Source organism: Chiroxiphia lanceolata, chromosome 15 (assembly GCF_009829145.1).
Source record: "Chiroxiphia lanceolata isolate bChiLan1 chromosome 15, bChiLan1.pri, whole genome shotgun sequence".
NCBI lineage: Eukaryota > Metazoa > Chordata > Aves > Passeriformes > Pipridae > Chiroxiphia > Chiroxiphia lanceolata.
The window spans coordinates 14,157,983-14,185,021 of record NC_045651.1 but is presented as its reverse complement, the minus strand read 5'-3'; the positions used below and the strand labels follow the sequence as shown (position 1 = coordinate 14,185,021).

General features: G+C 45.8%; 1 protein-coding gene across 2 annotated transcripts; it reads left to right on the top strand.

The window, feature by feature from the left end:
• Positions 1-6,126: 6,126 nt before the first annotated feature.
• Positions 6,127-26,917, top strand: HMGXB3 (HMG-box containing 3). 2 transcript variants are annotated; one of them, XM_032702923.1, is made up of 20 exons: positions 6,127-6,215; positions 7,653-7,800; positions 8,203-8,377; positions 8,796-9,359; positions 10,092-10,190; positions 11,681-11,812; positions 13,897-14,303; positions 14,667-14,842; positions 15,142-15,239; positions 15,801-15,899; positions 16,437-16,586; positions 18,225-18,526; positions 19,876-20,003; positions 20,570-20,701; positions 20,968-21,152; positions 21,712-21,931; positions 22,978-23,111; positions 23,505-23,621; positions 24,033-24,242; positions 24,952-26,917. In XM_032702923.1, exons 1-20 carry the CDS (start codon positions 6,146-6,148, stop codon positions 25,420-25,422), a joined length of 4,017 nt encoding a protein of 1,338 aa, XP_032558814.1. In that variant the 5' UTR covers positions 6,127-6,145; the 3' UTR covers positions 25,423-26,917. The 2 variants fall into 2 exon arrangements, with proteins under 2 accessions (XP_032558814.1, XP_032558815.1); XM_032702924.1 differs by lacking the exon at positions 6,127-6,215 and adding an exon at positions 6,441-6,603.
• Positions 26,918-27,039: the final 122 nt, after the last annotated feature.

The window sequence follows — 27,039 nt, the reverse complement described above, 5'->3', positions numbered from 1 at the left end:
CAAGTCACAGATTCCCCTTGGATCCTTATGGGGCCATTCCACACATGAATGTGGAATGTGTTTCTCAGCACATATTTCCCCTTTGTTACAGTGTTTTCACCAGGTCTGGTCATGCCCCCATGTGTTCTGATATTTCTGGTATCCTGCACTGTTTTAGGAGAAATAAATGAATAATCTCCTTCCTTGCATGTACACCTTTCTCTGTGCCCACTCAAAAAACAGTCCTGTGCCAGAAATTCTCCTGTTCTGCATTCAGATAACTGGTAACCTATGAAAGCAAGTTAAAAATGAGGTTTCATAACAGACTTTAATATAATGTTGTTGCAGTGGCTGTAACGCAGTGCAGATCTGATGTTTTCAATCCAGAGTTGCAAGGGTGTGCACTCTTTCATCAGTCTGTTTTGATTTTAAAATCCTTATGTCTGTTGTACTGCAGGCACTGGGGTATCTCACCCTGCTGGGTTAATAAACTGGCTCTTGAATGTCTGTAGTGCTCTTGTAACATCCAGGACTTCTTGAGTTTCATGGTTAGCACAATGCTATACAGAGCTCATCCCTTCTATTTTGGGTCATTGTGCTAATAAATAAGAGTTAGATACTTTTGACATTAACAAACAGGTGCAGCCCTACCATGTGCAAGGAAACAATTTGGGCTGGGACTTTCCAGCAGTATATTATCAGAGGGGACTGTAGAAACAAGTCAGCACTTGTTAGAAGGAAGCATAGGGATGTGACTTCGTTCCTGGTTGTCATCCTACTTTACATTCCACAAAACCTCTCTAAAACAGTGGAGCTCTGAAGGCTGGAGGCAGCTTGACTGTGCATGCAAACTGTGCTGCTACAGGTCTGTTCAGGGACCCTCCAGAGTGATGAATATGCCAAGTCACTCTGAGGTATTATATGAAAAGAGACCCTGGCATCGAGTTCTACTTGCCAGACACACACAGACATTTAGAAATGCTGTTGTACAAATTGAGACACAGCTCCAAGTCCTTTTAATTCTTGCAGTCAACAGACAACTGCTGAATGTGATAAGGCAAGGATTTCAGCTCAAAATGGACTAGGGAACAGGGCGGAAGAGTAGAGAGACAGTAGATAGATACCAGGTAGGAGGTGTAAATGTTAAAGCTTTGATGTTTTCCCCTTCAGAGGAAAGAGTGGAGACGAGATTAGCACCATTGTGCTCAGTAATGGCATTCTGCTGCTCAAAACACAAGGAGATGCAGTTGTTCTGAATGTCACTGAAAAACAGGAACTGTCGGGGTACTTAATTCTCCACTCAGTTGCTCTGTTTGAAACGAGATTAACATCCAAGACCAGGATTGCACCTTTTATACTTGACAAGTGGAGCTGGGTTTTGTTTTCAAGCAAAGTGCCTCCTTGCTGGGGTGGCATTTCAGCACTTATCCCAGAGCAGCAGTGTGGTGTCAACCAGCAGCTCCCACTGCAAGGGAAGCTGGAGGATTTCAGCAGTCCAGCAGTGACGCAATGCTGTCAGCATCCCAGACATATTCAGGCATGACATGGGACAGCACACCTGAGCCTCCTTAGTTTTCACATACACTGCAGAGCAGGAGAATGAACAAAACTGTGGAGGAACTCGTGTATTCTATATATCCCAGAACAGCTATAGTGGTATCTGAGCTCTTTCCAATGTAGCACTGAGTGATTCACATCTCTCCTGTTGCTCATCGTATCTCCAGGGGAAGATGTGAGTGCAAGGAGTGGTTTGTTCTGGTGGCTATCTCTTAAAAAATATGTATTTAATTATCTTGCAGGAGGCAAGATTGAAAAACCAGTCTCAGTGCTTTGGGACCAGAAATTAATGGAATTTATCATGGATCCCAGGTCCTGAGTGAGCTCATTTTGCATTCCCACCTCAGCTCTGAGAAGCCTCTGTTGTTTCCCACCCATTTTATTAAGGTGAGCAGCTGTGCTGGACCAGGACAGAAGCTGTTGGCTCTTGCTCTTGCTCCTGACACTGTGCTGCCCTTTGCTGTTTGTCCATGCTGGAGTGAAAAGTGCCTCCATAACTTCTGTCAGCCTTTCTGAGGAAGTTTAATCAGGCAGGGGTGAGGACCAGCACTGCTGGGAGATGGTGAGGCTCAGTCTTCCTGAGGAATCTTACCCCCTCCCCAGCCCCAAGCTGACAGAGATGGGATCAAATTTCATCTGTGTAGAACAGTGACTCCACTGGGTTTGTGAGATATCCATCCTCAGGTATTCTTTTTAATCTCTTCACTTCAGTTTTTTCATCATTCAAACAGGGAGTGAGAAGCAGTGGTTTCAGAAAAATGTCATGAGTGTGCCATAGACAGACCATGCAGCATCTCGGGGCTCCACTGGGGTTTGTGCAAGCAAATAGTGAACACAACTTAGAGACACTGGGAGAAAACTCAGAATCTGTTTCTTGAGGCATTTTTCTGGCTCACTGGGGAGAGGTCCAGCTAAACTAGGGACAACACCACATTATTCCTGATGTTCCTGGGGAAAGAAATGAGTAGGACAGAAATGTTTATTTAAAGAAAATATATTCAGACTTTAATAAATCAGACTTTGCCAAGGCTTCACCTTTAATGGCCATCAGCACTGTATTCAATCCTCTCTAATAGACTCTTACAGTGATATAGGGCCTCAGGGAACTTGTCCTAGTCCTTTAGACAGTGGTGAGTTTATTCTTTAAACAGAAGATGTTTAGCTCCTTTTTTTTTTTTATCCTGACAGAGTCTTCTAGATGGGTGCATTGTCCATTGGAAGTTCTAGTGGGTTTTGGACACTTGCTGACATCCTATGCTGCTCTGTGATCAACTGTCAGTAAAGCTGGAGTTATTTCTTCGAGTGAGCTTTGAATGGTTAAGTTTCCATTTCCAAATCTGAACAAAATTAGAATTTCCAGTTTCAAAAGCTCTCCCCTTTCCTTTATCAGCAGTAGAGAAGAAATGGGAACGCTTGCCTAGCCTGTTCTGTACTGTTCATTATTTTACACAAATGTATCACTAGGTTCCTCTTCTCCTTCATGAAGTCTCTACAGATAGGCTTTTTAACTATGCCTCTTCTCATAGCTTTCATTATTTTCAGTACCTAACATATAATACTTTTATGACTCGTTTAGTAGAAAACTGCATAAAGACCAAATTTCAGCTTAAAATATGAAGGTCACCTCTGAGCCTTCTTAACAATTTTATTGAAATAACTAGAATAGAGAGGTAATATGAATCATTGTTCCTCTTTTATTATTTAGGAAAAAAAATGAATAAATGTCTAGAAAATGTTTTCTGTAACCTTTTAAAAAGAAATCTATTTCACTGGCTGTAAAATACGTGCTTGTTTGACTGCTGTGGAACAGATTGCTTGGATAGCAGCTCAGGAGCCAAAGCAATTTCAAAGAGAGATGGGCTCTGTTTTATAAACACAGAAATCCCAAGTGCTGTGTATGGCTAGAACAGCCTCACAGAGAAATTGAAATTTTTATGCTCCTAGAAGATTAAATGAGAGGTTGGTGGAATAACTAACTATTGGTTTAACAATGCTTTGTTTTGGATAAAACAAGAAGAGACCCTTTGCTGCCCAAATTAAGTGTATCACTTTTGGTCCCTTTTCTTATTGATTCTGTGCTGTGAGTTACCTGCTCGATAAAGTCGGCCACATTTAAGAGCCCAAGTTTTGTTTTGTAACTCCCACCCCTCCAAAACCTGTGTATATAACTAGAAACACTAAAAATGTTAACATTTCTGAGATTCCTGATGTTTGTTCTTGCAAACAGTTCCCAAACAGACCAGAATTCATCAGAAATACAAGAAGTTCATTTTTGCTTTTCCCCTGGTGCCATTTTAAAAATAGTAACATCTTTATTCCAACATCTCTGAGGGAAAGGGGCTCCTTTACCCTTCGACAGACAGACAGACAGACGCTCTTTCTCTGTCTCCAGCCCTCCAGCTGCTGCAGTTACTGTCAGCACCAAGCCCCCCCGGGCAGGGTGACCTGCGAGCTGGAGCTGATGGTGCAGAGCCACAGGGCTGTTCCCCAATGTGGTTTTACTCTCAGAGGAAAGCAAGACCCTCTCGCTGCAGTGTCTGAGCAAATCTCTGGGAGGCCTAAATTGACTTGGAAGGACCAATGGAAACTGTCCCTGGTGACTATTTGTGACAGCAGGTCCACTACACCAGAGTACGTCCCGCGGGGGTTTAAGCCCTCCACCTCCACAGTGAACATGACCCACCAAAACCCTTGGCAGTGTGTTCCTCCTTGCTGACGTGCTATCTTAATCTCACGTGGCTTTTGTTTCAGGGGATGGGGTTGTGAAACCTCGGGGAAGCTGATGCTGTTTGAGGGCTGACACGGAGAGGATGTCAAATTGCTCTCTGAAATGATGGCACAGCTCCATAGCACTCACACAGCAACATTGTGTTGATTGAATAGGAGCAGAGATGGAGCCTTGGAAGGCTTTGCAGATGAGGGAGTTGGAGCTGGATAAAACTAGCAATAATCTGTTAGTTTCTCATCTATTTAAGCAGGCTCTGAAGTCAGCTCTTCAGAATTAAACGCTGGTACCTGCTGCAGTTCTGTGTGCCTGCCTTTTGAACTCCTTCAAAGAGGCTCTTGTACTTTATCAGGGAAATGAAGAGGGAGATCCCTGTGTAATCTCCATCATTACTTTTCATTTCCTGATGTAATGATGCATAAAGTGTCCTGTGGGGAGAGTACCTTTCCCCCCTGTCACAGCAGGGGTTCCTTTGTAACCCTCCTCGGGCTTACAATAGACATCCCTACACAGCAGCTTCCCCTGATCCTCAAAGTGCTGTCACAGCATAGTTAAAATAATTTACATGCTGTTAATATAATTTTTTTTCTGAGATAAAGCCATATATATGTCCATGGAAGAGTCAAAATGCCCAATTTAGGAAAGAGTTTGAGTTTCTAAAGCCACTGACAGCACGCACGTCTTCAGAAACTCCTCCGTGAACGATGAGGGAAACATGGCTGCTTTCCCTCAAGGTTTTTTCTCTTATTATTTTCAGTTGTTCATTAGTCTTGCAAAGCCAATCAGCCATTTTGACCCAAATATTTGGCTATGTGTTAATTCCAACAAAATTCTCGTGGTTGTGTATTGATCTGAATAAAAGCATGGAGCTTCAGAAAAGTGCAGGAGCTGGATGGAGTTATGGAGTGTTTGATGAAGAACAGACAGTTTGCCACCAATTATCACACATAAACACTAACAGAGCCCAGAAAAGGCCTCAGGACTTTAGCAGAATAAATAACCACTTGCAGATTTAATACTGCCTGTCGTATCTCTGCTTTGTGAGGTTTATTAATGACTTACTCAGCAAGAGGAGCCCTTGTTCTGCTCCTCTGCCATCAGAGAAGGCACTGAATAGATGTGGTTTACATTTCTCTAAACTTAGAAGTCATGATGTAAAACTCAGAAATAGACACGAATACAGAAAAAAAAGCCAAAACGTGTAATTTGAAAAACGTGTTCAAGCAAGAACTGCACAATATCCCGCTTGCCGGAAGGTCCAAAGGAGGAGGGTGACGGGTACAGAGCCCAGTGGGGCTGTTTGTTCCCTGGGGAGCAAAACACTTAAATTCAACCTTCATGAAAACAGAAAACAATTACTTTGTTGCCTATGGAAACTTTATCAGCGATTCCCTCAGAGTTTTGAAGGCTAAAAGTTTCCATAGGCAACAGAGGGCCAACACAGCTGGTGAAGGGTCTGGAGCACAATTGTGATGAGGAGCTGAGGGAGCTGAAGTTGTTCAGCCTGGAGGAGGCTCAGGGGTGACCTTATCGCTCTTTACAACTCCTTGACAAGAGGCTGTAGCTAGATGGGGCTCTTCTCCCAGGCAACCAGCGACAGGATGAGAGGATGTGGTCTTAAACTGCACCAGGGCAGGTTTAGGTTGGACATTAGGAAAAATTTCTTCACAGAACGGGTGATTAGACATTGGAACGGAGGTGGTGGAGTCACCGTCCCTGGAGGTGTTTAAGGAAAGACTGGACGTGGTTCTCAGTGCCATGGTCTGGGTGACACAGTGGTGTTTGGTCACTGGCCGGACTCGATGACCTCAGAGGTGTTTCCCAATCTGTGATTCTCTGACTGCTGGGACATCACTGGAGCCTGGAGCAGAGCTTCGCCCCCCCATGAGGGGAAGAGCCAGGCCTGCACCTGCTGTAAGAAACGCTGCGAGAACTCTGTGTACACGCCTGCCAGGCACCACCGACGGACCTCACAACGCCGTGCCACTCCCGCAGCCGAGCCCTTCGCTAATCAAGCACTAATTTCGCCGCGCCCTCTCGGGAAACGGCGCAGGCGCAGGAATCGTGACCCCTCCCGGCCGCCGTCCCGCCCCGCCCTGCCCCGGACGCCGTCCCGGCCGCCACTTCCGGCGGCGGCCCCGGCGCGGAGTCCCCGGCGGTGCCGCGCTCCGCCCGGGCCGGGCCCGCAGCCGGCGCAGCATGCCGGGGCTGCCCGACCCGCCACACCGCCGCTGCCCCCCGCCACACCGCCCCGCGGCCCTGCCTCTGCCTCCTCCGCGCCGCCGCGCCCCGGCGGGGACGTGAGAGCAGCTCGCCCGCCCGCGCGGCCCCGGGGCTGCCCGGTGAGTGCGGGCAGCTGGGAGGGGGTCGGGTTAGCGTTCGGCAGGGCCGGGGGGCTCCGCTTGGCCGTGGACCGCGAGGGGGGACCGGGCTCGGGTACCGGGCTGCGGCTCTGCCGGGGTCAGCGGGGCCGAGGTGCGGGTCACGCCAGGGCTGCGCCTGGCACGGTGCGTGGGGCCTTTATTGATAGAATCATAGAATTAGCCGGGTTGGAAAAGACCTCTGAGATCATCAAGTCCAACCCTTGAGCCACTACCACCGTGGTTACCGGACCATGGCACTGAGTGCCACATCCAGTCTCACCTTAAAAACCTCCAGGGACGGAGAATCCACCACCTCCCTGGGCAGCCAGTTCCAATGTCTGTTACCCTCTCTGTAAAGAACTTCTTCTTAATATCCAACCTAAACCTCCCCTGGCAGAGCTTAAGACCATGCCCTCTTATCTTACTGAGAGTTGCCTGAGAGAAGAGACCAACCCCCACCTGCCTCCCCTCTCCTGTCAGGGAGCTGTAGAGACTGATGAGGTCTCCCCTGAGCCTCCTCTTCTCCAGGCTAAACAACCCCAGCTCCCTCAGCCTCTCTTCATAGGACTTTTGTTCAAGTCCGTTCCCCAGCCTTGTTTCTCTTCTCTGGACCTGCTCCAGCACCTCAGTATCCTTTCTGAACTGAGGGGCCCAGAACTTCCTGTGTCCTCCCCACGCCCCAGTGGCTGCAGCCGCTGTTGCTGTCAAGGGAGGAGCCCCGGGGATGTGCCGGTAGGTGAGAGAGTTGTGAGGCTTCCTGCCTGTTCAGCCTCTGGCCCTGATGTGATGTCTTGTAGCCAGGCAGGTGCTTGCTGCATGCACGGCTTGTCCTGGGTCACCAAACTTACCCCAGAGTTCCCTGTGGAACTGCAGCTTTGGAAGTGCAGTTGCAGCGTTACCTTGGCTTAATTAAAGTCAAAATTAGGTGCCAGTGATGCTGCCACTTTGCTAAGGTGTTGAAAAAAAGTCTGTGTTGGTAGAAATGTTGTGTAACTTGTCAAGAGCATAACACAGAGTGTGTGTTTTAGCCATGGAGGCTCCCTATGATGGCGCTGAAGTGACTGTGGTGATGGAGGAGATAGAGAGCACTTACACTTATGCATCACCAGTGCCATGCAAGAAGAAGAAGAAACATAAAAGTGCTGGTGATCACGGAGAAAAAGCCAAGAAGCCTCGGTAAGTCCTTTCTGCCTTCATTCAGCTCCTGAGTGGGGTATTGCAGCAGTTTTCCTTGTTTCTGATATGAGTGAACTTTGCAGGGCACTTGGAATGCTTCACAGTGTAAAACATCATATGTGAAACATCAGCTTGACACTTTGGGCCTGCTCTGATGTTCTTTACAGGTGTCACTGTTGCTCAGTCTAGAGTTTATGTACCCCAGAACATTTTGCCTGAGGCTCTCTCTCGGAGGTTCCCCTTTTTTCCTTCGGAGGTTCTCCCCAGAATCTTACTTTTCATTTAGTTAAAAAATGGATTTACAAGTAGAATTGAATGAAAAATGACCTCGAGACAAACACAAACCTTGTGGATTTATTTTTTCCTAAGGAATTTATGTTTCAATTTCTGGTTGTGTTTCAGATCTGCTTACCTTCTCTACTATTATGACATTTACTTGAAAGTCCAGCAAGAGCTCCCGCACCTCCCTCAGTCTGAAATCAACAAAAAGATCAGTGAGAGCTGGAGGCTGCTCAGTGTGGCTGAAAAAAGCTATTACTTGGAGAAAGCCAAGCTAGAGAAAGAGGGATTGGACCCGGTAAGTCGTCTTTGTGGCAGCTGAAGACAGAGGCCCTTCACTGCTTACACAGCACTGTGTGTCATTTAACTGCAGATCCCAGTTTGTATCCCTGCCTGTACAGAATCTGTGTGAGGCCACTGCCTCTTGCCTTTGCCTTCTGTTCAGTCAAGGGAGAATGTTTGGAAATTCAAGATGGATATGTCTAGTACCCGCTCATGGTAGTTATTTTTGTGTCATGTCATCAGAGTGAGTGATGGGAAAGTGGGTGATAAAACCAGGGCTGAGAGGGATTCTGCAGGCTCTGTCGTGCGGAGAAATTCCCAGCAAACTGCTTCAGGAAAACATGTGAACTTTAGGCACTAAAATAGCAGGATTGATAGCTGAATCTCTTCCTCTTCTCATATTCATTTATTCCATCCTCTGGTTTTCCCAACAGAACTCCAAGGCGTCCACGCGAACAGCAGTAGTCCCAGACATTCCAGGCTTCCGCAAGATTCTCCCTCGCTCTGACTATATAATTATTCCTAAAACCACTCTTCAGGAGGACAGGAGCAGGCAGTCAGTGGAACTGTGTGTGGCACAGAGCCCAGCAGCCCCTGAGGGGTTAACAGCTCCCAGGAACATCTCCGGTGTGGCCCGTGAGGCCGTGCAGAACATCCTCTCCGTGGACTCGGGCCAGGCCGGTGTCTCAGAGCAGTGCATTGCCATCGAGGGGCTGGCAGAGGAGGCTGCAGCCTTTGCCCAGCCCGAGCCTGCTGAGGAAGCCGTTGCCTCGGAGGTTCTCTCTCACTTCGTTGGCCCCATGACAGAGAAAGTGGCTGGAGATATCCTCTTGGATGAGGCTTCTTTGGAAATAGAAGGACAGCCGTATCAGACGGCCCGGGTGGTTATTGAGGAGACTCTTGTTAGCAGCTCCACGGACATCTCCAATGGGAGCATCGCTGTGGCCCGTCCCCAGGTGCCCGATGAGGTGTCTGTGGTGACCGTGGTGACGGGGAGGGTAAGTTTTTCTAGTGACACTCAGGCTCCTGCCAGAGTCTCACCTGAAATGTCCGAGGCCTCTTTGTCACATGTTGCATTAAGATCCTGGGTGGGTGCAGGAGGCCTCTTTGTCACATGTTGCATTAAGATCCTGGGTGGGTGCAGGAGATCCTGTGTTGCCCTGCGATGGGGATGCTCAGTGCTGAGGAAAAGAGCAACTTTTGTAATCAGTGATACAAAAGTAACTTGATGGCTACTTTGTCTCTGCTTGCAGATTGAATCAGCCGTGTGCGGGTATCACTTGTGCCTCAAGATGACTCCTTGAGTTTTTTTTAATTGTTTCTTATAGCAGTAATTGTGGTATTGCAGTGCCAGTAATTGAGTTCTGCAGTTGGACTGCAAGATTTTGGGGAGGAAAAATACTATCTCTGTGCTCCTGATAGGTGTTTTCTTGGTTGCAGAGAGGTAGAAGGGAGTCCTTTTAAGCTGAGGTGATAGGGATCAGTTATAGAAAACCTTAGTCAGTGAAGAGTTGGATTCACTGTTTTGATTTCAAAGTGTGAAGAGTTTGGTAATTTCCAGAGTGAACCTGGTAAGGCCCTTGCTTTTGAAATTGTCACTGCTCTGTCCTGCCTTCTGGTCTCATCAGTCCTTAGGACTTGTGTTTATTGATAATGTTAATGAGAGGGAGGGATATGGGTCACCATGTCTGTTGTTTTCTGCATGTCTGTTTTCTTTTACTTCATTTTAGGATACTGAAGAGAGTAGCTCCTCCACACCTGCAACACAGTTCATCATGTTACCTTTGCCAGCTCATTCTGTTGTGGAGAACCCAACATCAATTAAATTGGTAAGAAGTTCAGAGTCTTGTTGTGGTATTTTAAGGTTTGGATGTATTGCCATAGGTTTATCTTGAAGATGTTGGAATGGGAGGGCTTTGATCCTGTTTCAGTTCTTAAAGATAATCCAATTTGGAGTCATCATATCAGTTGATATATTCCTTTGTCCCTGGTTTTATGTCTTGCATAAGCTAATGGGGGTCTCTGACTTCCTAGAGTGTCTCATAGGGGCCTGGTTTTGCTGCCTTTTTCTGCAAGGAATTTCTTGGAAACAGGTGGAGTAGATAAAGCTGTCACAAAACATCTGGTCAACAGCAGTTTGTATGTAGCCATCTACATGCTCTACTTGAGTGCATATTTGTTTTCATCCCTTCATCCCAGCTGGTGTCCATCCCTTTAAGGGCAAGATTGTGCTCTTGTGACAGGAAAACATGAACTTCTCAGTCTCGTGGATGGCTGTCACTTGGGCCATGTGACAGGAGAGGAACAGTGACCTGAGGTTTTAAAGACATGTAAAAGATTGTGTGGCCTGTTGCATGAGGAAGAATAGTGTTATTTCTCTAATCAAACCACTCCAGCCACCTGTGTTTCTGTAGTCATTTTGGGACTTCATTGTACAGTCAGCACTGCAGCTCCTTGTGTTGTATAAGCTAGAATCAAATGCTGTTTTCCAGTTTCTCTATGCTTCTCTATACTGCAGATATTTATAGTGGTACATAGCGTGATACTCTTCCAGGTGTCTTGGGGAGAATAGAAGTACCTCAGGTTTTTGTTCCTGAGAAGTGTCAGGCTAAAATTGGCTCATTTCTTTGACAGCAGCACTTGCATTTCTAGAAAAATCCGTACCTAGTTAAGGAGTTACAGTACAACAGCTCGCTCGGGAGTGTTGAGAACAGGATATTGGGAAGTGCTGTGCTGACAAAAACTCCCATGTGTTGGTGCAGTTGTCCTGGCAAAGATGACAGGTTCTGCTTTGGTTGTTTTTATAAATAGTGCCTGGTGGTGCTGCTGGTGTTTCAGTAGTTCATAGCAAGTTGGTGAAGCACCAGGGAGTACTCGACCACCACATACAACAACCCCGTTGCCCCGTTGTCATGAATAGTAATCACATCTTGTCTCACTGTGGACTGCTGTTTGAATCATTTTTATATTATCTTATTATGACTTTTCCATGTTCAAAGAGAATTGTTGCATCACTGTGAATGCAAGAGTAGCTTCTCCGGAGGTTATGTGCATTGCTCATCTCTGCTCTGCAGGTTGATCTTAATTCTGGTTATACCAAAGGCTCTTGTGTAGACTGAGAGTTTAGACTCAGAGTGGTTATGGTGCTGACTCACCCTGATCCAGCTGTGTGGTGGTTGTTCAGTAAAAGGAATAATAGTGCAAAGCTGGTGATTTGCTGAATAACATTTGTAAAGTGCTTAGGAGGAAAAAGGGAGCGATGAGCACAGCTTTGTGTTTTTCAGATCTGTAGAGAAATTCTTTACAATTCTTGTTTCAGACAACCACCTATACTCGCAGGGGACATGGAAATTGCACCAATCCTGGCTGTTCCTTCACTTATGTCACCAGGCATAAGCCACCAAAATGCCCAACATGTGGGAACTTCCTGGGAGGGAAATGGATCCCAAAGGTAAATTTATCTTTCCTTTCCTAACTTTCAGACAAAAAGTGCTGATTTTATGAGTGCCTGTGATGTTTCTAGACCTGTAGATCTAGCATAGGAGGTCAGATATGCCAGAACTGATTTTTGCACTTGTGTTCCAGTGCACGTGCTGGAGCAAGGCACCATTGCTGAGAACACTTGCACAAAGTGGGACAGATCTGAAATCACCACACCTTGGGTAAAGATGCTGCTTGTAAGAGCATCAGTTAGAATAGATGGGGCTGCATTTGGTAACTCTCTCATGGAGAGGATACACATTCTTCTGGCCCTCTGCCTGCACAGTTTCTGTGACTGGAAGGCATTGCCTGTTCTTCCTGCTGTAGTCCCAACTGAGCTCAGGAATTCATTGAACGATTTGTTTTGTGGTAATTTATTCTCTGCGTTTGGAGTTCTTCTACAAGTTTAGGTTTTCTGAGGTCTTTCAGCATTGTTTTTTCAACAGAAAGGAAGAACAGCTCTCAGCTGTAGTAGATATATGACCCTTTGGGAGTTTGTTAATAAAGTTGATGTAGTGGAAGCTGAAGTGCTGTTGAGTATTGTTGTCTCATAGCAATGTGTCTGATCATTCATGATGTGTTGACCTTTGGCTGGAAGGAAATTCCCAGATGTTGGTGGAGTTGGGAAGCTTGTCTGAGTAGACATGATGCCTATTCTGCTTAAGTTATTGGCATCTCTATTAACTGTGTACAGCAAAACCCACTTGCTGCTTAAACCTTGGCACTGTCACGGTAATTAGTCAACTCTGAACAGATGTGTGTTCATTAAATAAATTTCTGTCTGAAACAAGGCTCCTCAGGCACAATTTAAAGGATGTTCTTAGTGTGAAAATTGGCATTGAAATTCAGTGGCTTTGTGTGGATTTGTTGTGGACCTCCTTTGTTTTGTGTCTGGATCCATTAAACACTGAGGTGCAAGAATTCTTTTAGGCAGCTTACAAACTGTGGTGTCTGAGCTGATGGCTGGGCTTCCTGTGTGGTAGAATACAAATAGTGATGGTGGTGTCTTCACTTTTGTTTGGTAAAGCTTTTGTTTGCTGAAGTAGAGAGATGGCTGACTACAAAAAGTGTTTCTGGATTCTGCCTGAATGTGACATGTCTGCTCCTGTTCAATCCTACATTGATTAGAACTGAGACATTTTATAGGGAGTTTTCTTTCTGTAGTTCAGGCTTACTCTGGTTTGCTGGGAACACATTTGCATAAACAGGTCCACTTGTTTTTATGGTGTCATGCCTTTGGAAGAATATACACTAGCAGTGTCTTTTTTTTTTACTAGTAATAGTATCAGTAGAACTGAAACTAAATGTATACAAAGGTTCCTGTTCCTTAGAAAGGTTCTGAGATACCTTTTCTGAAAAAACTAGGTTATCTTTCTGAATATGAACTCTGTAGTGAGCTTAGAATTGATGTGTTTGTCATGCCAAAAACTCTGGATTCCATTTCTGACGTGTTTTTGCATATTAGCAATTCAGTGTTCATTGTACCTTCGTTGGCCCCAGTACAATGACTTCTGTAGCCTTAGTCTTGGAAGTAACATTTTTCTTAAAGTCAAAAAACCTTCCTAAGTAATCCCGTTTCCCAACTTGCTCAAATGTTTGCTTTTCTGAATGCACATATCCAAAAGTTGCAAATTCTCTGTCCAACTTCCTCTTGTTTCTCAATAATATGGAAGAACAGACAGCATCAGAGAGCTGAAGCCATGAAAGAGGAGCGTAGGAGGTGAGGCCTTGGTAGGGAAGGCGGTGGGTGACTTTGTGATGTTGATGCTAATGGTGATATTTGAGGGAGTTTAAGAAAGATTGATTCTCCGAAGTAAACAGTGCCTAAAAATAATACATGAAGGGCCAAGAGGCCAGATGAAGTGTTACCAGGGCCTCTGCTGTTGTAGGAGGTGCTGTCTGTCTGCTCTGGTACAATTCACAGCTTAAACACTTGGGATTTTGCTGTTTTGATCCAGCATTAAATAGGCCATAGGAAACATGGCATATGTGTAGGGAACTTACTTATCTGCGAAAGCCTAAAGCTCTGAAATGCGACTTTCTCTTTGTTTCCAGGAAAAGCAACCAAAAACCAAATCTGAGCCAAATTCAGGCACCTCTCTTAAAACTCCAGCAGCTAAAAGAGGTCAGCAGTCAGTCCTCACAGAGCCAACAGCCGTCAGCGAGAGTCCCTCCAAGTGTGCCTTGGAGAGCTCTGAAGCCGTCAGCCAGCTGCTGAACGCCGTGCCCACGGGAGGGCAGATGCCAGAGATGGAGTGGGAGGAAGTGATCATCTCTGAGGCTCACTTTCTTCCAAACAATGTGCTTGCTGAAGACAGGCAGGGTGCTGTTGGAGTGGTGCTGGGCCAGGAGAGCCAGCGGCAAGGAGACGCTTCCTCGGAGCAGGCGGAGAAAGAGAGCGCGGGGCTGGGGGTGCCACCAAACTCTGAGGTGCCAAGTGCAGGTGTGAAAAAGCCGGTGGGGTGAGTCAGTTTTTCATGTTATGGGAGTGTATGATGTGTATTGTGTGCTGATGGAATCAGTGCAAGAAATTGAAGGCAGTTGGCAGTGCTTCCTGTAAGACCTGTTCTGTCCTGTTCTGTTTGCTGTGTGCTTTGTGTCAGTCCAGGGTTGCTCCTTTGAGACTTTGTCTGTGAGAGCTAATGTTTTTTAAAGTGATAACTAAATTATAGTCACAGGGCAGATGTATCCTTAGCAGTCTCTCTCCTTTTATTGCAATAGCTGTGATCAGTGTGCTAATAAAGCACAGTTCATGGAAAAGAAGAAAACTGAAGCTGAGGAGGAATCGATAGAATTTTTTCCCACTTGTAGCTCTTGTCTTTCAGAATTGATGCACCAACTACTACACACAAAGGACAAGAAGTAAAGAGTAAACCAAGACCCAAGCCCTCCTTGCTAGCTGCAGCCAGACCCATGAGAGCCATTCTGCCTGCACCAGCCAGCGTGGGGAGAGAGGCCAGCACTGAGCAGCCGAGCAGCAGGCAGGCCTTTGCCAGTACTGGTAAAAGCAGCATTCTCTGGTGTACTTTGGGAGCTGTTGTCGTTCCTCACCACACTGAACTTGTCTCTGTCAAATAATAAGATAGGCCTGAAGGGAGGTGGTGACCTATGCTAGAAAAAAAAAAAACACTTCCATTCTGCCTGAGAATGCAGTAAATGGACCATGAAACACCTGCTTGGGTCATTTCAAGTTCAGAGGAAAGATCTCACATGACTATAGTGGCATTTACCAAATATGTCAGAATGAAACAGTGCCTTTTTTATCACATTTAACCTGCTGCATCCCTTTCCTCCTTCTAGACAAGCATTCCCCTGTGAGAACATCAGGCTTGAAGCCCAGTACACTGAAACAATTGGGCCAGTCAGTTCTGCAGCCACCAAGTGCTGATGAGCGAAAGGTACCTAATGGGTTGTTCTTCAAATGCAAATTATTTTCCTGTTTTTTTGGGGAGGAGGGTGTTGTCCATATTGGGTTTTTTCTCCCCCAGGTGAGTGATATGACCTGAGTGAGAAATAGAGCATAAAAAGGTAGCAGCCTTATGATGATGAGATTTGTGACTTGCAGTTTTTATGGTACAGCTGAGAAGCAGCTTAAATGCTTGGTGGCTGAGAGATGCTGTTGGACAGTCCTGCTGTTTGTTGGCTGCTTTGAGAACCTCCCAGCTACTTCCAGAAGATGTTTTCAGGATCTGCTGGTGCTTTGATAATCTGGCATGCAGTATTGAATACTGAGCTCTTCACCTGTAAAATATGACTGAGTATGCCAAGATGCTGGAATAAATCTGTGTGAATTTTGATGCCTTAGCATGCAGAACACAGTGTCTTGTAGTACTCTGATGTTAAATGAACATTATTTAATTTCTTGGGAGCAGGAATGCTAATAGATATTGATCACAGGATGTATACATGTATTCAGCAGTAGGTGTCTAATGGGTGTTTTTTCTGCTTTCAATCTCTAGCTCCACAGTGCTGTGGCCAGCAGGGCATCTCAGGTTAAAGTAGTGGAGGTCAAACCAGACATATTCCCTTCCTGCAAGTACAGCTGCACTGTAACTTTGGTGAGAATTTTTCAAATGGTGTGACTTTGTGGGGAGTGTCCTCTCTGGGATGAGAACATTCTGTGATTTTCGTTTTACTGACTTGCAGAAATATATCTCATTTTTAACATGAAACAGTCTGTATTCTGTGTGTCATCTCTGGACCTAATCCCAGGTGACTGTGCTCTGTTTTGCAGTCATGTTTGGGACCTTGTTGAGAGCTGGATTTTCATTCATGTCCTAGCATAATATCCATCCCCTCCTTGAGTTCCTCCAGGGAGGATCAGGGGTTTCTGAATGAATTTAATGTGCTTGTGGCCTCTGGAACTGGCCAAAAAATATTTAAGTGCCAGTTAAAGTACTCTGTACAAAGTGACAGGGCTTGCTGTTTGACCTTTAAACAAGATGCTATGAAGTGGAGAAAAAATGTATCATAATCTTTTTTAGACTTTGTCTAGAATCTTCTTGGCATAAAATCATAGCATCATTTAGGTTTAAGATCATGGAGTCCAACTGTTGAAAGTCAAGGTCAGCAAACATCTTTCTTGTGTCATTCAGGATTTGGGATTGGCAACATCACGTGGCAGAGGAAAATGCAAGAACCCCTCTTGCAGTTACGTGTATACAAACAGGCACAAGCCACGTATCTGTCCAAGCTGTGGATACAACCTTGCCAAAGACAGGACTGAGAAAACAGCAAAATCCCTGGTAAGGTTCAGGATGGTTTGTTCCATTAAATGTCTCTTGTGGGATGGGCAGGGAAGTAGCTTAGTTTGCAAGTGCCCATGGGAACATGGTTTGGGTTTTTTTCAGTGTGGTGATCTTTTCTAACAGAATAATGTCCAATTTAAAATACTTGTGATAACATTTGAACTGTCAAATTCCTGTAGCAGTGGTGCTTCAGGCTGAGAATGAATCTGAGCACACTCAGTGCTACCACTGGGTGTCTCCTTAGCTTATAAATGCTTCTGGTGTGTTGGTACATGCTGGGGAAATCACCCCTGAAGTCACACTTGTTGTGTCAGCTTTGTTGAACTTCAGACTTCATCAAGAAACTCCCAAGTGTGCTGTGCTTCATGACCAGTTTGGGGCCAGTGTCAGTTAAGTTAGTACATTTTGTATTAGAGCTTCCTATTTTTAAGGGTTTGTAGTGCAACTTTGCTTCCTGCCTGAATTTATTTCTGTATCTAGGTTGTGTTTTTCTCTGATGCAGAAATATGTTTTTCAGTTGTCTGTTTTTCTGCATGGATGTAAATAATTAATTCTGAGTTTATTTTATTTTCCTTTGAAGTTTCAGGGGTTAGCTTTTCTCATACAGAACTGTCACGTTTTAAGAAAATAAATGAAAAAAAGGAGCTGTCCTGTTCTAAGCTGAAATGCCCACTCAGCGTAGAGACAGAATTTTAGTCTGTGTGGTAATTTGACTCTTCCACTTGCCTTTTTTATTCTGAAGAACATAATTTTGTTTAGTGGTTTTGGTTTTTCTTTGAAAACACAAACAAACTGAGATGGCCTGTGTGAGAACAGAACAGCTGTGTAAGGAACAGCAGTGTGCTTAGCTCAGCTTACATTTTGAGAGACATGTGGCTTGTCTCTTCCTCATTTAGTTTTTTTCTTATTTTCTGGTTCTAGATGTGTTTAGCATTCCTATCACACATGTTGTTGTCTCTGGGCTTTGGACTGATCATTTACCTCATTGTTAGACTAGTCAGAAAACCAGGTTGAAATGCTGGCAGGAGAGTTTCAGTGATTAAACAGGTCAGCCTGTTTGTGTTCTCGCTGTTCTCCTGGGACACCTGGAGTTTGGTTCTCCTGTGCTCGTGTATTTTGTCTTGATAGCGTTTGTGTGTTGGAGAGGAAAGTGTCTAAGGACTGTAGTTGATCAATTGTAATTGATAAGTGTGTTCTGTATATCACAGCCCTCAGTTCTCATTTAATACTTGTCTCTCCCAGCTTCTAGAGAGGTGTGCAGGCTGCCATGGCTGGCTGAGCCTGTTGTACAGGACACTGTGCCTGATAACCTATGGAGAATGGCAGTGATGATTGCCAGGGTTATTGAAGTGTTTATATACCTGTTTGGTGGTTATCCTCACCCTATCCCCAATCCCTGCACTAGCACTCCAGTTTGATGGCAAATCTATGATGGTCTAGCAGAGCAGGAGTTCCCAAAAGGCTGGGGTGTTTTTGGTGAAGTATCTTGGGCTTGAAGCTCTTGTCTAGAGTCAGTATTGAGCAGTAGAGTGCAAAAGTTACTGTGTTTTTACTACCTTTTGTGACTTCTTTGGTCTTCTTAATATTTCATCCCTGTGCTTGCTGAGTTGAATACCTGTTTTGCTTGCTTTCTAGGAGGTCAGTCCAGGTCAAAATGACGTGCTGAACACCAGCGAGCCCCTAACCCCATCCCAAAAAGAGATCCAGCGTCAGTCCACCCTGCAGCTGCTGCGCAAGGTGATGCAGATCCCCGAGAACGAGTCGGAGCTGGCCGAGATCTTCACGCTCATCCACGAGCTCAACAGCTCGCGGCTCATCCTGTCCAACGTGAGCGAGGAGACAGTCACCATCGAGCAGACCTCCTGGTCAAACTACTACGAGTCTCCAGCTGCACAGTGCCTCCTCTGTAACAGCCCCTTGTTCAAAGGGGGACAGAAGTAAGATTCTCTTTTAGGCTTGTGACTCTTTCCACCTCGTGCTGATTTTCTGTGTTACAAGTGTGCCCGAAATAATATTTGCTTTAGCCCCTGCAGTGAGGATGGTGAAAGTAGCACTGACTGACCTACACGTGCATGGAAAGGGTTTAGCAGGTTCAAAGAGTGCCTGCTAAGTCTAGGTGTAACTTTTTTTTTTAAATTGAAACAGAGTATTTTCATTTAGTCATCCCCTCTTTGTTTTCCATTCTGATGTTTTGAGACTGACAGAGGAAAACTTGTGGGTTTACAGGTTATTACAGTGCATTATGTAATTTCCCTTTTCTCTCTCTTCCTGGTCTGAATATTTCCTGTGTGGATCTTTTTGCTTATGATGTTTTCATTCTTTTCATGACTTAGTGTGTGTTTGAGTGAATCCTTTTTTGTAACAAGTATCCAAATGGAAACCTGAAGGATTTTCAGAAACTCCCAGTGCATTGGCTAGATTACCTTACCCTATAGGCTTTTATAAAAACCTAGTTATCTCCTCCCTGAGTCTGCCAGACATCCTGTTCCCACTGCAGAATGTTGGGGAGTTTAAGGTAGTTTCTTTCTTCCATAAAAAATACTTTCCTGATACAAATGATGGATGTTTGCTTTGGTCAGGCTAGAACTAATTGAGATATTTCCAGCAGAGATAGTTTTTATGCTCAGTAATTTTTTCAGAACAGAGCTGTCTTGCACCCTGTCCTTCACCTTTGTGACTTACCAGCTGGTGCATTGTAAATCCTTGTCTGTGCTGGGCTGCTTTGCAGTGCTCTGCATGTAGGACTCTCACATGTGCCTGCTCAGGCTCTAATTGAACCCCTGCCAGCGGGAGGGAGGTGGATTGGACTTTGATTCCTGTTTTCTCAGGTGGACAGCTGTATTTCTGCCACTGGCATTCTCCTGTCTGAACTTCCCCCTCAGCAGCTGCACTGCAGAGGAGCAGACCTTTCAGAAGCTCTGTGTGTGCAGGGACAGGCTGTCGGGTGGAATGTGTTACTGATCACCATTTGTTGTCCCACAGCAATGGGACAGACACTTCTCCCAGGGCAGCTGAGATTTTCTCCACCTCTCAAACACTGTGTGCCCAGCATATGGAGCTGGAGGGATGCTGTAGCGCTCTTAAAAGAATTTGAGCAGTGACCTGACTCTGCGAGGGGAATCTGTTTTAAAATATAACTTTTTTTTTTTCTGGTGTAAATGATGTGAACTGGCTAAGACTGACATACTAATGAACTCATCTCAACAAGAATTCTTTAAGTTACTGCAGGGCTGGACTGAAAAAACCACTGGCTTGACTCAGAGTGGTCTTCTGTTGTCTGTTACAGTTCCCTTGCTGGTCCTCAGGAGTGCTGGCTGCTGACAGCTAACCGCTTGCAGGTGGTCACAGCTCAGGTCAAAGTGTGCTTGAACCTGCAATGTCTGGCCCTCCACAGCTTCACTGATATTTACACAGGTAGGAAAGATGTGAGCCTACCAACCTACAGCATGATTACAGTCTGAAGCCTTGAGACTGTATCAGGGCACTGTCTTTGCACAGAAGGGCTTGTTCCCATCCCCAGTGTACTAAACTTGAATTATTTTTTACTTGCACTATTCTTCCGTTTCTTCTGCAAGTAAATCTGTATTTGTGAGGAAAAACACATATGAATGCTCTGATGAGGAAGATAATGCCTTGATTCACTGATCTCTGTGTGCATGGTGAATGTTGAGTTCTGCAAGGCAATCCTTGAGGTCGTAGTCAGAGACATCCTTGGAGAGTGCTGTTTGTCAGCACTGGCTAGTGAGGAGATGGATTGGCTGCTGTTCCTTGTAGCTTTTTAAATTCAAAGGCAAGTCTGTGAAAGGAGTTAATCTTTTAGCAGGAAATTTTGCACTTCAGAAGTACAGAAGCACTATCTGTGATTCCATTATCCTCTGAACAGTACTCGTATGAGTGTGTTATGTATCAGTAAGGAATATATTTCTTTGTGAGAAAGATCTGGAACCCTACAGACAATAACTGTCTTGTTTTAACTGCAGGCCTTTTCAATGTGGGTAACAAATTGCTAGTGAGCTTGGATCTTCTGTTTGCAATCCGAAACCACATTAAACTTGGAGAGGATCCCAGAGTGGCCATTTCCAATATTCTCGACTCTGTTCAGGAGCAAACTGGTGGGTTTTCCTTCTGTTTTTTTTACCATAACACACCAAATTGTGACCTGCTGATGATTGTTAGGTTATAAAAAGGCAAACCTCACCTATTCTGTTGTGGTATGTTTCTGTGAAATCACTTCCTAAATCCAACAGTACCTCCATGACCAGTTCTTTGTAACAATTCTTTGGAGGACAGGTTTGGTTTTATTCTGCACAGGAGTCCTACTGCCTCTCCACTGACTTTAGGAAGTGAAAGCTGTAACAGTGGCATGTTTTCTTTTCAGAAAAAAAACTGAGCCCTGATGAGCAGGTTCAGCTGCAGGAACTGCTGTGCAATGGCTACTGGGCCTTTGAATGCCTTACAGTCCGGGATTACAATGATATGATCTGTGGAATCTGTGGCATAACCCCTAAGGTGGAAATAGCCCAGAGGAATGTGGAAAATGTCCTGGCACTGAAAAACATAGAGGTAGGCTTTTCCCACACTTCACATCCTGTTTGTGTTCAAAGCTGATCATAATGACTTTTGCTGACTCTGGTCTTCGTGGTGCACGATAAGTACATGAGACCTTTGTGAGTGGTTTTCTGCTGATGCCTGACAAGAGGATGTGGCTGGAGTGTGATTCCTCTTGGAGGTGTTGATGGACAGTTTGGGGAAAAGGAGATCCTCTCTCCCTGGACAACAGCTTTTGTCCAGCAGCCTCAGACAGTAGGGACCTGTTGGTTGTGAAGTGGTTGAACTTGGCCTTCTTCCTTTGGCATGAAGACATTCTTTTTTTTTTTCCCAATAACAGTTTCTTAAGGTGCTGTCTTCTCTAATGGGGGAAAAAGCCCTAGTAGGAATATGCAGCATGTCTGGCTTTTCCAACAAAAAGTGATTGTAGGGAACTTTGGGAGACTGAAATCATCTTGTTCCATCTTGAGCACTCTCCTGAGTTGTCTTCATGCCTTGAATTGAGGCTGACACAGAACTGTCAAATGAACTGTGGTTATTTGTATTTGACCACTGTATTCCTTGCTCTTTCTAGTTTACTTGGCCAGAATACTTGCCATCAAGTGAAGTGAATGTAGAAGACTTCTGGTCCACGATGGAGACGGAGGTGATTGAGCAGGTGGCTTTTCCTTCCAGCATCCCCATCACAAAGTTTGATGCCTCTATTGTTGCTCCTTTCTTCCCTCCACTAATGAGAGGAGCAGTGGTGATCAATACAGAGAAGGACAAGAACCTGGATGCACAGCCAGTGCCAGGTAACGGCTCAGGTTGTGCTTGTCAAAGGAGTGCTTCATGTGTTGGTGACTTCAGTCTTTTGGTCATGTCGAGTTGAGAATTGATGATTGCATGTCTCTTTAAAAGTTATGGCTGCTGAGAAAAGGCAAGAAAGGTGGCTTTGGCTGTTCTCAGGCTACTTTGCTGCTTTATCTTTGGCTTGTCCTGTGAAGCTTGAATTCACTGATGTCATTTGATGCATTTGAGACACAGGGGACATCAGAACACTGTACTCCAAATGAGATAGGGTCTGACTGCAGAGGGATATGTGCACATCTTGAGTGCCAGTCGGGGTTTGTTTCATGTTGTTTCATGATACTCCCATGTGAAAATTACAGCTAGTGCTTGGTATCTCAATGTTACAATCTCAGTAAAGGGTAAATGAATTTTTACAGAACTTGAGAAAAGACTAGGAGAGGGATATGCTAGTCCTTATCAGTGTTGTCAACATTCAGTATATCTGCTGCATATTAACTGCATATAACAAGAGACCATGAAAGGAACAAGCTCAGATGTACAAGAGCTAAGTTTAATTCCCTTAAAAATTTAGGTATGAGGTATAAGAAGGAAAACTGGCTTTGCAAGCTTAACAAGTGTATGAGTTGGCTTTGCAGGTAGGGCTGCAGCTGTTCTAGAGAGTTTAGCTGCAGAAGAGCTACATGGGCTTTCGTGAAGTGAAGCTCCAGAGAAGGAACCAGGGAGGAGATGTGAAGGGTAAGCCTGGAGCTGCTCAGTTCAAAGGCTGAAGTTACATTTCTCTGTGCTCTTCTGTGAGTCACCTAAAGGTTACAAATTACAAGATAGGCAATTGCTTGTGGAGTCTGCAGCTCTGCTGGGCTCAGTCTGCTGGCCTCACCAATGAAGGGCTCGAGACAAGTGTGGGCTGTGATGTGCTGTGGAAGTAGGATTGTTCACAGCTTTCTCATGCTGGCAGTGGGTTGTAGGCTTCTGTAGCCTTCATAAGAAATTATTTTGGTGACTTCCCTTCCTGAGAATGAGTGCTGAGACTTGTTTCCTGCCTTTGCAGGTAATGGGAGTGCCTTGGTGAGGCTCCTTCAGGATGAAGTATTCAGGCCTGAGCTGATAAACTCTTACAGTGAGAAAGAGCTGCAGAGCTTTCTGACACAGTGTGGCATCCCCTGGGAGGCTTCAAATACAAAGGTAATGGTTTGTTTGCCCACACACAAGCCTGCAGGAGTGGAGCTGTTCTTCACTGTCTTTCCCTCATCCACTCTTGCCATCTTAGGTAATTAACTTCTCATCTGACTGCACTAAGGGCAGGGGTGGGTGCCAGCAAATTATAGGATAATTTACACATGGTGAAGTAAATTGAACCTTTGTGGGCTGGAAGAAAGGAAGGCTGTAATTACCTTGTCACTGGCTCAGTGTTGTGTAATTGCTTGTCATGCTCATGGTGCTCAGTGTGGGATTAGGAAGTTATTGGGTGAAGTGCAATTAGGATTTGGGAGACCTTGCCTGCAGCCTTCTCCCTCTCTAGAGGAGTCCATTAATTTTAGGCACATACAGTCTTTTTCTGGGGCCTGTCTTTTCTAGGACCAGCTCTGCTACTCCCTCCTTGCTCTCTATGAGTTTGTACAGAATGGGACAAGCATCACACCACCCTCTGCTCATCACACAGGAGGGAAAATCTACAAAATGTGTCCACATCAGGTAAGGAAGGCTGGAGTCAGCAATGTTATTTTCTTACCTTGCTGTTCACTATTTGACTTACCAGCATGGAACTTCCTCATTAAATAGAAGCAATGGAATTGAGTTCTCTGAGCCTTGGGAATGAAACACACTGCCTTATGGCTTGGAGTGTGAGCAGTCCTGCAGGAGATCTCACAATCTGAAGCCTGGTCTTTGTGTTGCTACTGAAGTGGAATTTAAAACCATCTCTTCCTGAACAAGATAAAGTGAATGTGTATGAGGAAGAAACAGAATATCTTCAGAGAAAGTGACTGTCTGGTTACTGTGCAGTCTGGAATATCTGAAAGGAAGCCTAATTTTTTTAATTCTAATTTTTTTTCCTGTAAGTTTTCAGTTTTATTGTGCTGATGCTGTTAATCCTTTTCTTTCCAGGTTGTGTGTGGCTCAAAGTACATAGTAAGAGGAGAAAGTGCCCGGGATCATGTGGACTTGCTGGTTTCCTCACGTCACTGGCCTCCAGTGTACGTTGTTGATACAGCCTCTTCAGTGGCACTGTGTGCAGACCTCTGCTGGCCTGGCCTGACTTCCCAGATGTGGGGGAAAAACCAGGGCTGCTTCTCTGACCCCATGGATCCTCCAACGGTTAGTTATGTCTTACCCTTGCTCTCTGCTATGCCAGTCCAGTATGGAAAAGTTTGAAGCGAGATTTAAAAAATTTAAAAAAAAAAGCATATGTAACCTGCATGGTGCCTCAAGATCATTTTATAGAATCACAGAATGGTTTGAGTTGGAAGGGCCTTTAAAGATCATCCAGTTCCACTCCCCTGCCATGGACACCTTCCACTAGACTTGATTGCTCAGAGCCCTGTCCAACCTGGCCTTGAACACTGCCAGGGATGAATTTGACCTGATAAGTGTCTCCTGACTTAAGCTTTCCCAGTGCATCACTTTTGAGCATAGCAGAACACATTACCTGTTGCTTGGGGCACTGTGTTAAGTTAATGGTCCTTAACAGGAAGAGCTGTGCAGGGAGTGTGTTTTAATAGTTCAGGTCATGAACTGTGGAGCACATCACTTATTTTGACACAGCAACTCACTTCTCTCAAACTACTGCTATTTCTTGAGAAATGGGAGAGGAAGAGGGTTGCTAGTGCCTTGGGATTATCTCTGAGGGCATACAAGCAAGGAGGGAGTGTACAGACCACCTTTGTGGCCTTTAGGGTCAGCCTGGATCATTTAGCCATGCCTCTGTCCTGAGTCATAGTGCTGGTTGAATTCAGCCAAACAGTATTGTCTTCTTAGCTGTGAGCAAGTTGCTTCTTGTTCTACCTGGAGTGTGTCTCTCCCGCAGTACGTGTCCTGCCCTGAGCTGCTAGACCAGCACTACAGCGTGGACATGACGGTGGCTGAGCACTCCGTTCAGCACCCCATCACCAAGTCGTCGGCGCGTCGCATCGTTCACACGGGGTCGGAGCAGAACAGTTCCCGGGATCCCACGGCGCGGCATCACTGCATCTCCCTGTGCCGGGAGCTGGAGCCTTACAGCACCGTCATCGCCGCCATCAGCGACAGCAAAACGAGCAACATCCGCCAAAGGCCCATCACCTTCGAGAACCCCACGCACTATTACCTCTACAACCGCCTCATGGACTTCCTGACCAGCAGGGAAATCGTGAACCGGCAGATCCAGGAGGTGGTGCAGAGCTGCCAGCCGGGGGAGGTGGTGATCCGCGACGCGCTCTACCGGCTCGGGGTGGCCCAGATCAAAACTGAGACGGAAGAGGATGAAGAGGGGAAGCAGGAGGATGAGAGATGTTGCTGAGTAACAAAACGGCCTGTTGGTTTCTCCCTCTGGTCGCGTGGATGGGTGGGCTGAGCCAGCTTCTGCAGCTGTCTGGCTTGAGAGTTTATTTTTACAGGTTGGAGATGTGACGCCGGTGGCTTTGACTGCTGTTACTGACCAAAGAGCTCTGTGCTTCCGTAGTGTTGTGATGGCTGCTGTGAGTGTGGGTCTGTCACCCCCCTTGCTGAAGGCTGCAACCGCCTCTGAGGCGTGGGATGGACCTGCTGTTCAGGGCTGTGGGATGCTGCCCTCCCTGCAGCTGGAGGAGGGAGAGGTGTTGCTGGTAGCAGGGAGTGTGCGTGGTCAAGCACACAGGTTTTTTTAGTTCTGAATCTTGCTTGCTGACTTCTTTGTGCACATTGGTGGCAGGGCTGGGGGTGTGGGAGCAGGGCATGAAAAGCAGATGGCTACAAAGATTTTTTTTCCCCCGAAGCATTCTGAACAGATGAATTTAGGACACTGACTCCTGCTTGGAAATCTTGCATAGCTCTCATATGCATTGGCTGCCAGGAGTCTTGAGGTGAGGAGGAGAAGGAGCCATGCTGCTTTAACACACTGTGTCTGGGGAGCCTCCCTGGAGGCTGCTCTCTTGGGTCCCAGACTGTGGGTGTTTCAGCTGCAGAAAGTTTCGAGAATTGTTTGTCCCTTCACACGAGCACTAATAATTTAGAAGCCAAAACATACAGTGAGTGAAGTTGTGTTCTGCATGGTAAGGTAAGAACTGACCGGGTGAGCCCCAGGGGAGCTGTGCTGGTTGGGGGACAGTATGAGTGCTGTGCCAAAGGGATGGCTGTGGAAAGGGGAAGGACACTCAAAGACTGTCTTTGGGATCAAGGAGGAACAATGAAAGCAGTGTCACCAGAGCAAGCAGGGTTCCCTATTCCACCCCCATGGATGCACTGGGAGAGCTGCACACACGTGTGCAATCTTGGCACTGTCAGGTGTCAAACCTGCCCTGCCCATGTCCTCCCAGCGCTCTGGGGGTTAAAGGAGTCTCCTGCTGCCCAGGTTGCCTTGTCAGCTCCTTGAGAGGAGTCAGGCTGAGACCTCTGCTGCTGCAGCACAAACCTGAAGAACACCTTGGCCTGCAGTTACAAATCTGTGTGTGTCACCTGCTGCAGCTCCCTTTGGCCGTTGCTGGTGGTGAAGGCGGGTGGATGTTTGCTGTGACCCTCAGAGGAGAGAAGCAGGATGCCAGATTGCTAAGTTGCCATCTTGGGAGTTTGTTTTGCCTGAGTGAGCAGTGGGGAAGATTCCAAGGCTTGCGGTGTAGATGAAAACTCCCTTCTGTGAAGGGGAACCAATCGAGTACCGTACTGTTAAAGTAAATGTTAAAGTCTGAGCAAATGCAGTAATCACGGCTTGGGGTTTTTCTGTTAAGAACATTAACTTATTATAAGAGACGTTAGTGACTTTTTTCAGTCAGTGATAAAGTTTAATAAATTATCTCCAATTTTTGGGGTGAAACTGTGGCTAAGTGACTTGGTGTTTTTGTGTACAGGACCTCTAGAGGGCTGCAGTGGGAACGGGCACAAACACTGTCAGAGTCTCTGCTGCATTTACCCTGCCCTCGGTGTTGCACTTTCCCACAGTGAC

Coding starts and splice junctions, on each gene's coding strand:
- HMGXB3 (XM_032702923.1), top strand. CDS start 6,146: ATGAGGGGAAGAGCCAGGCCTGCACCTGCTGTAAGAAACGCTGCGAGA. Junction 9,360..10,091: donor TGACCGTGGTGACGGGGAGG/GTAAGTTTTTCT, acceptor ACTTCATTTTAG/GATACTGAAGAGAGTAGCTC. Junction 20,004..20,569: donor CTTCACTGATATTTACACAG/GTAGGAAAGATG, acceptor TTTTAACTGCAG/GCCTTTTCAATGTGGGTAAC.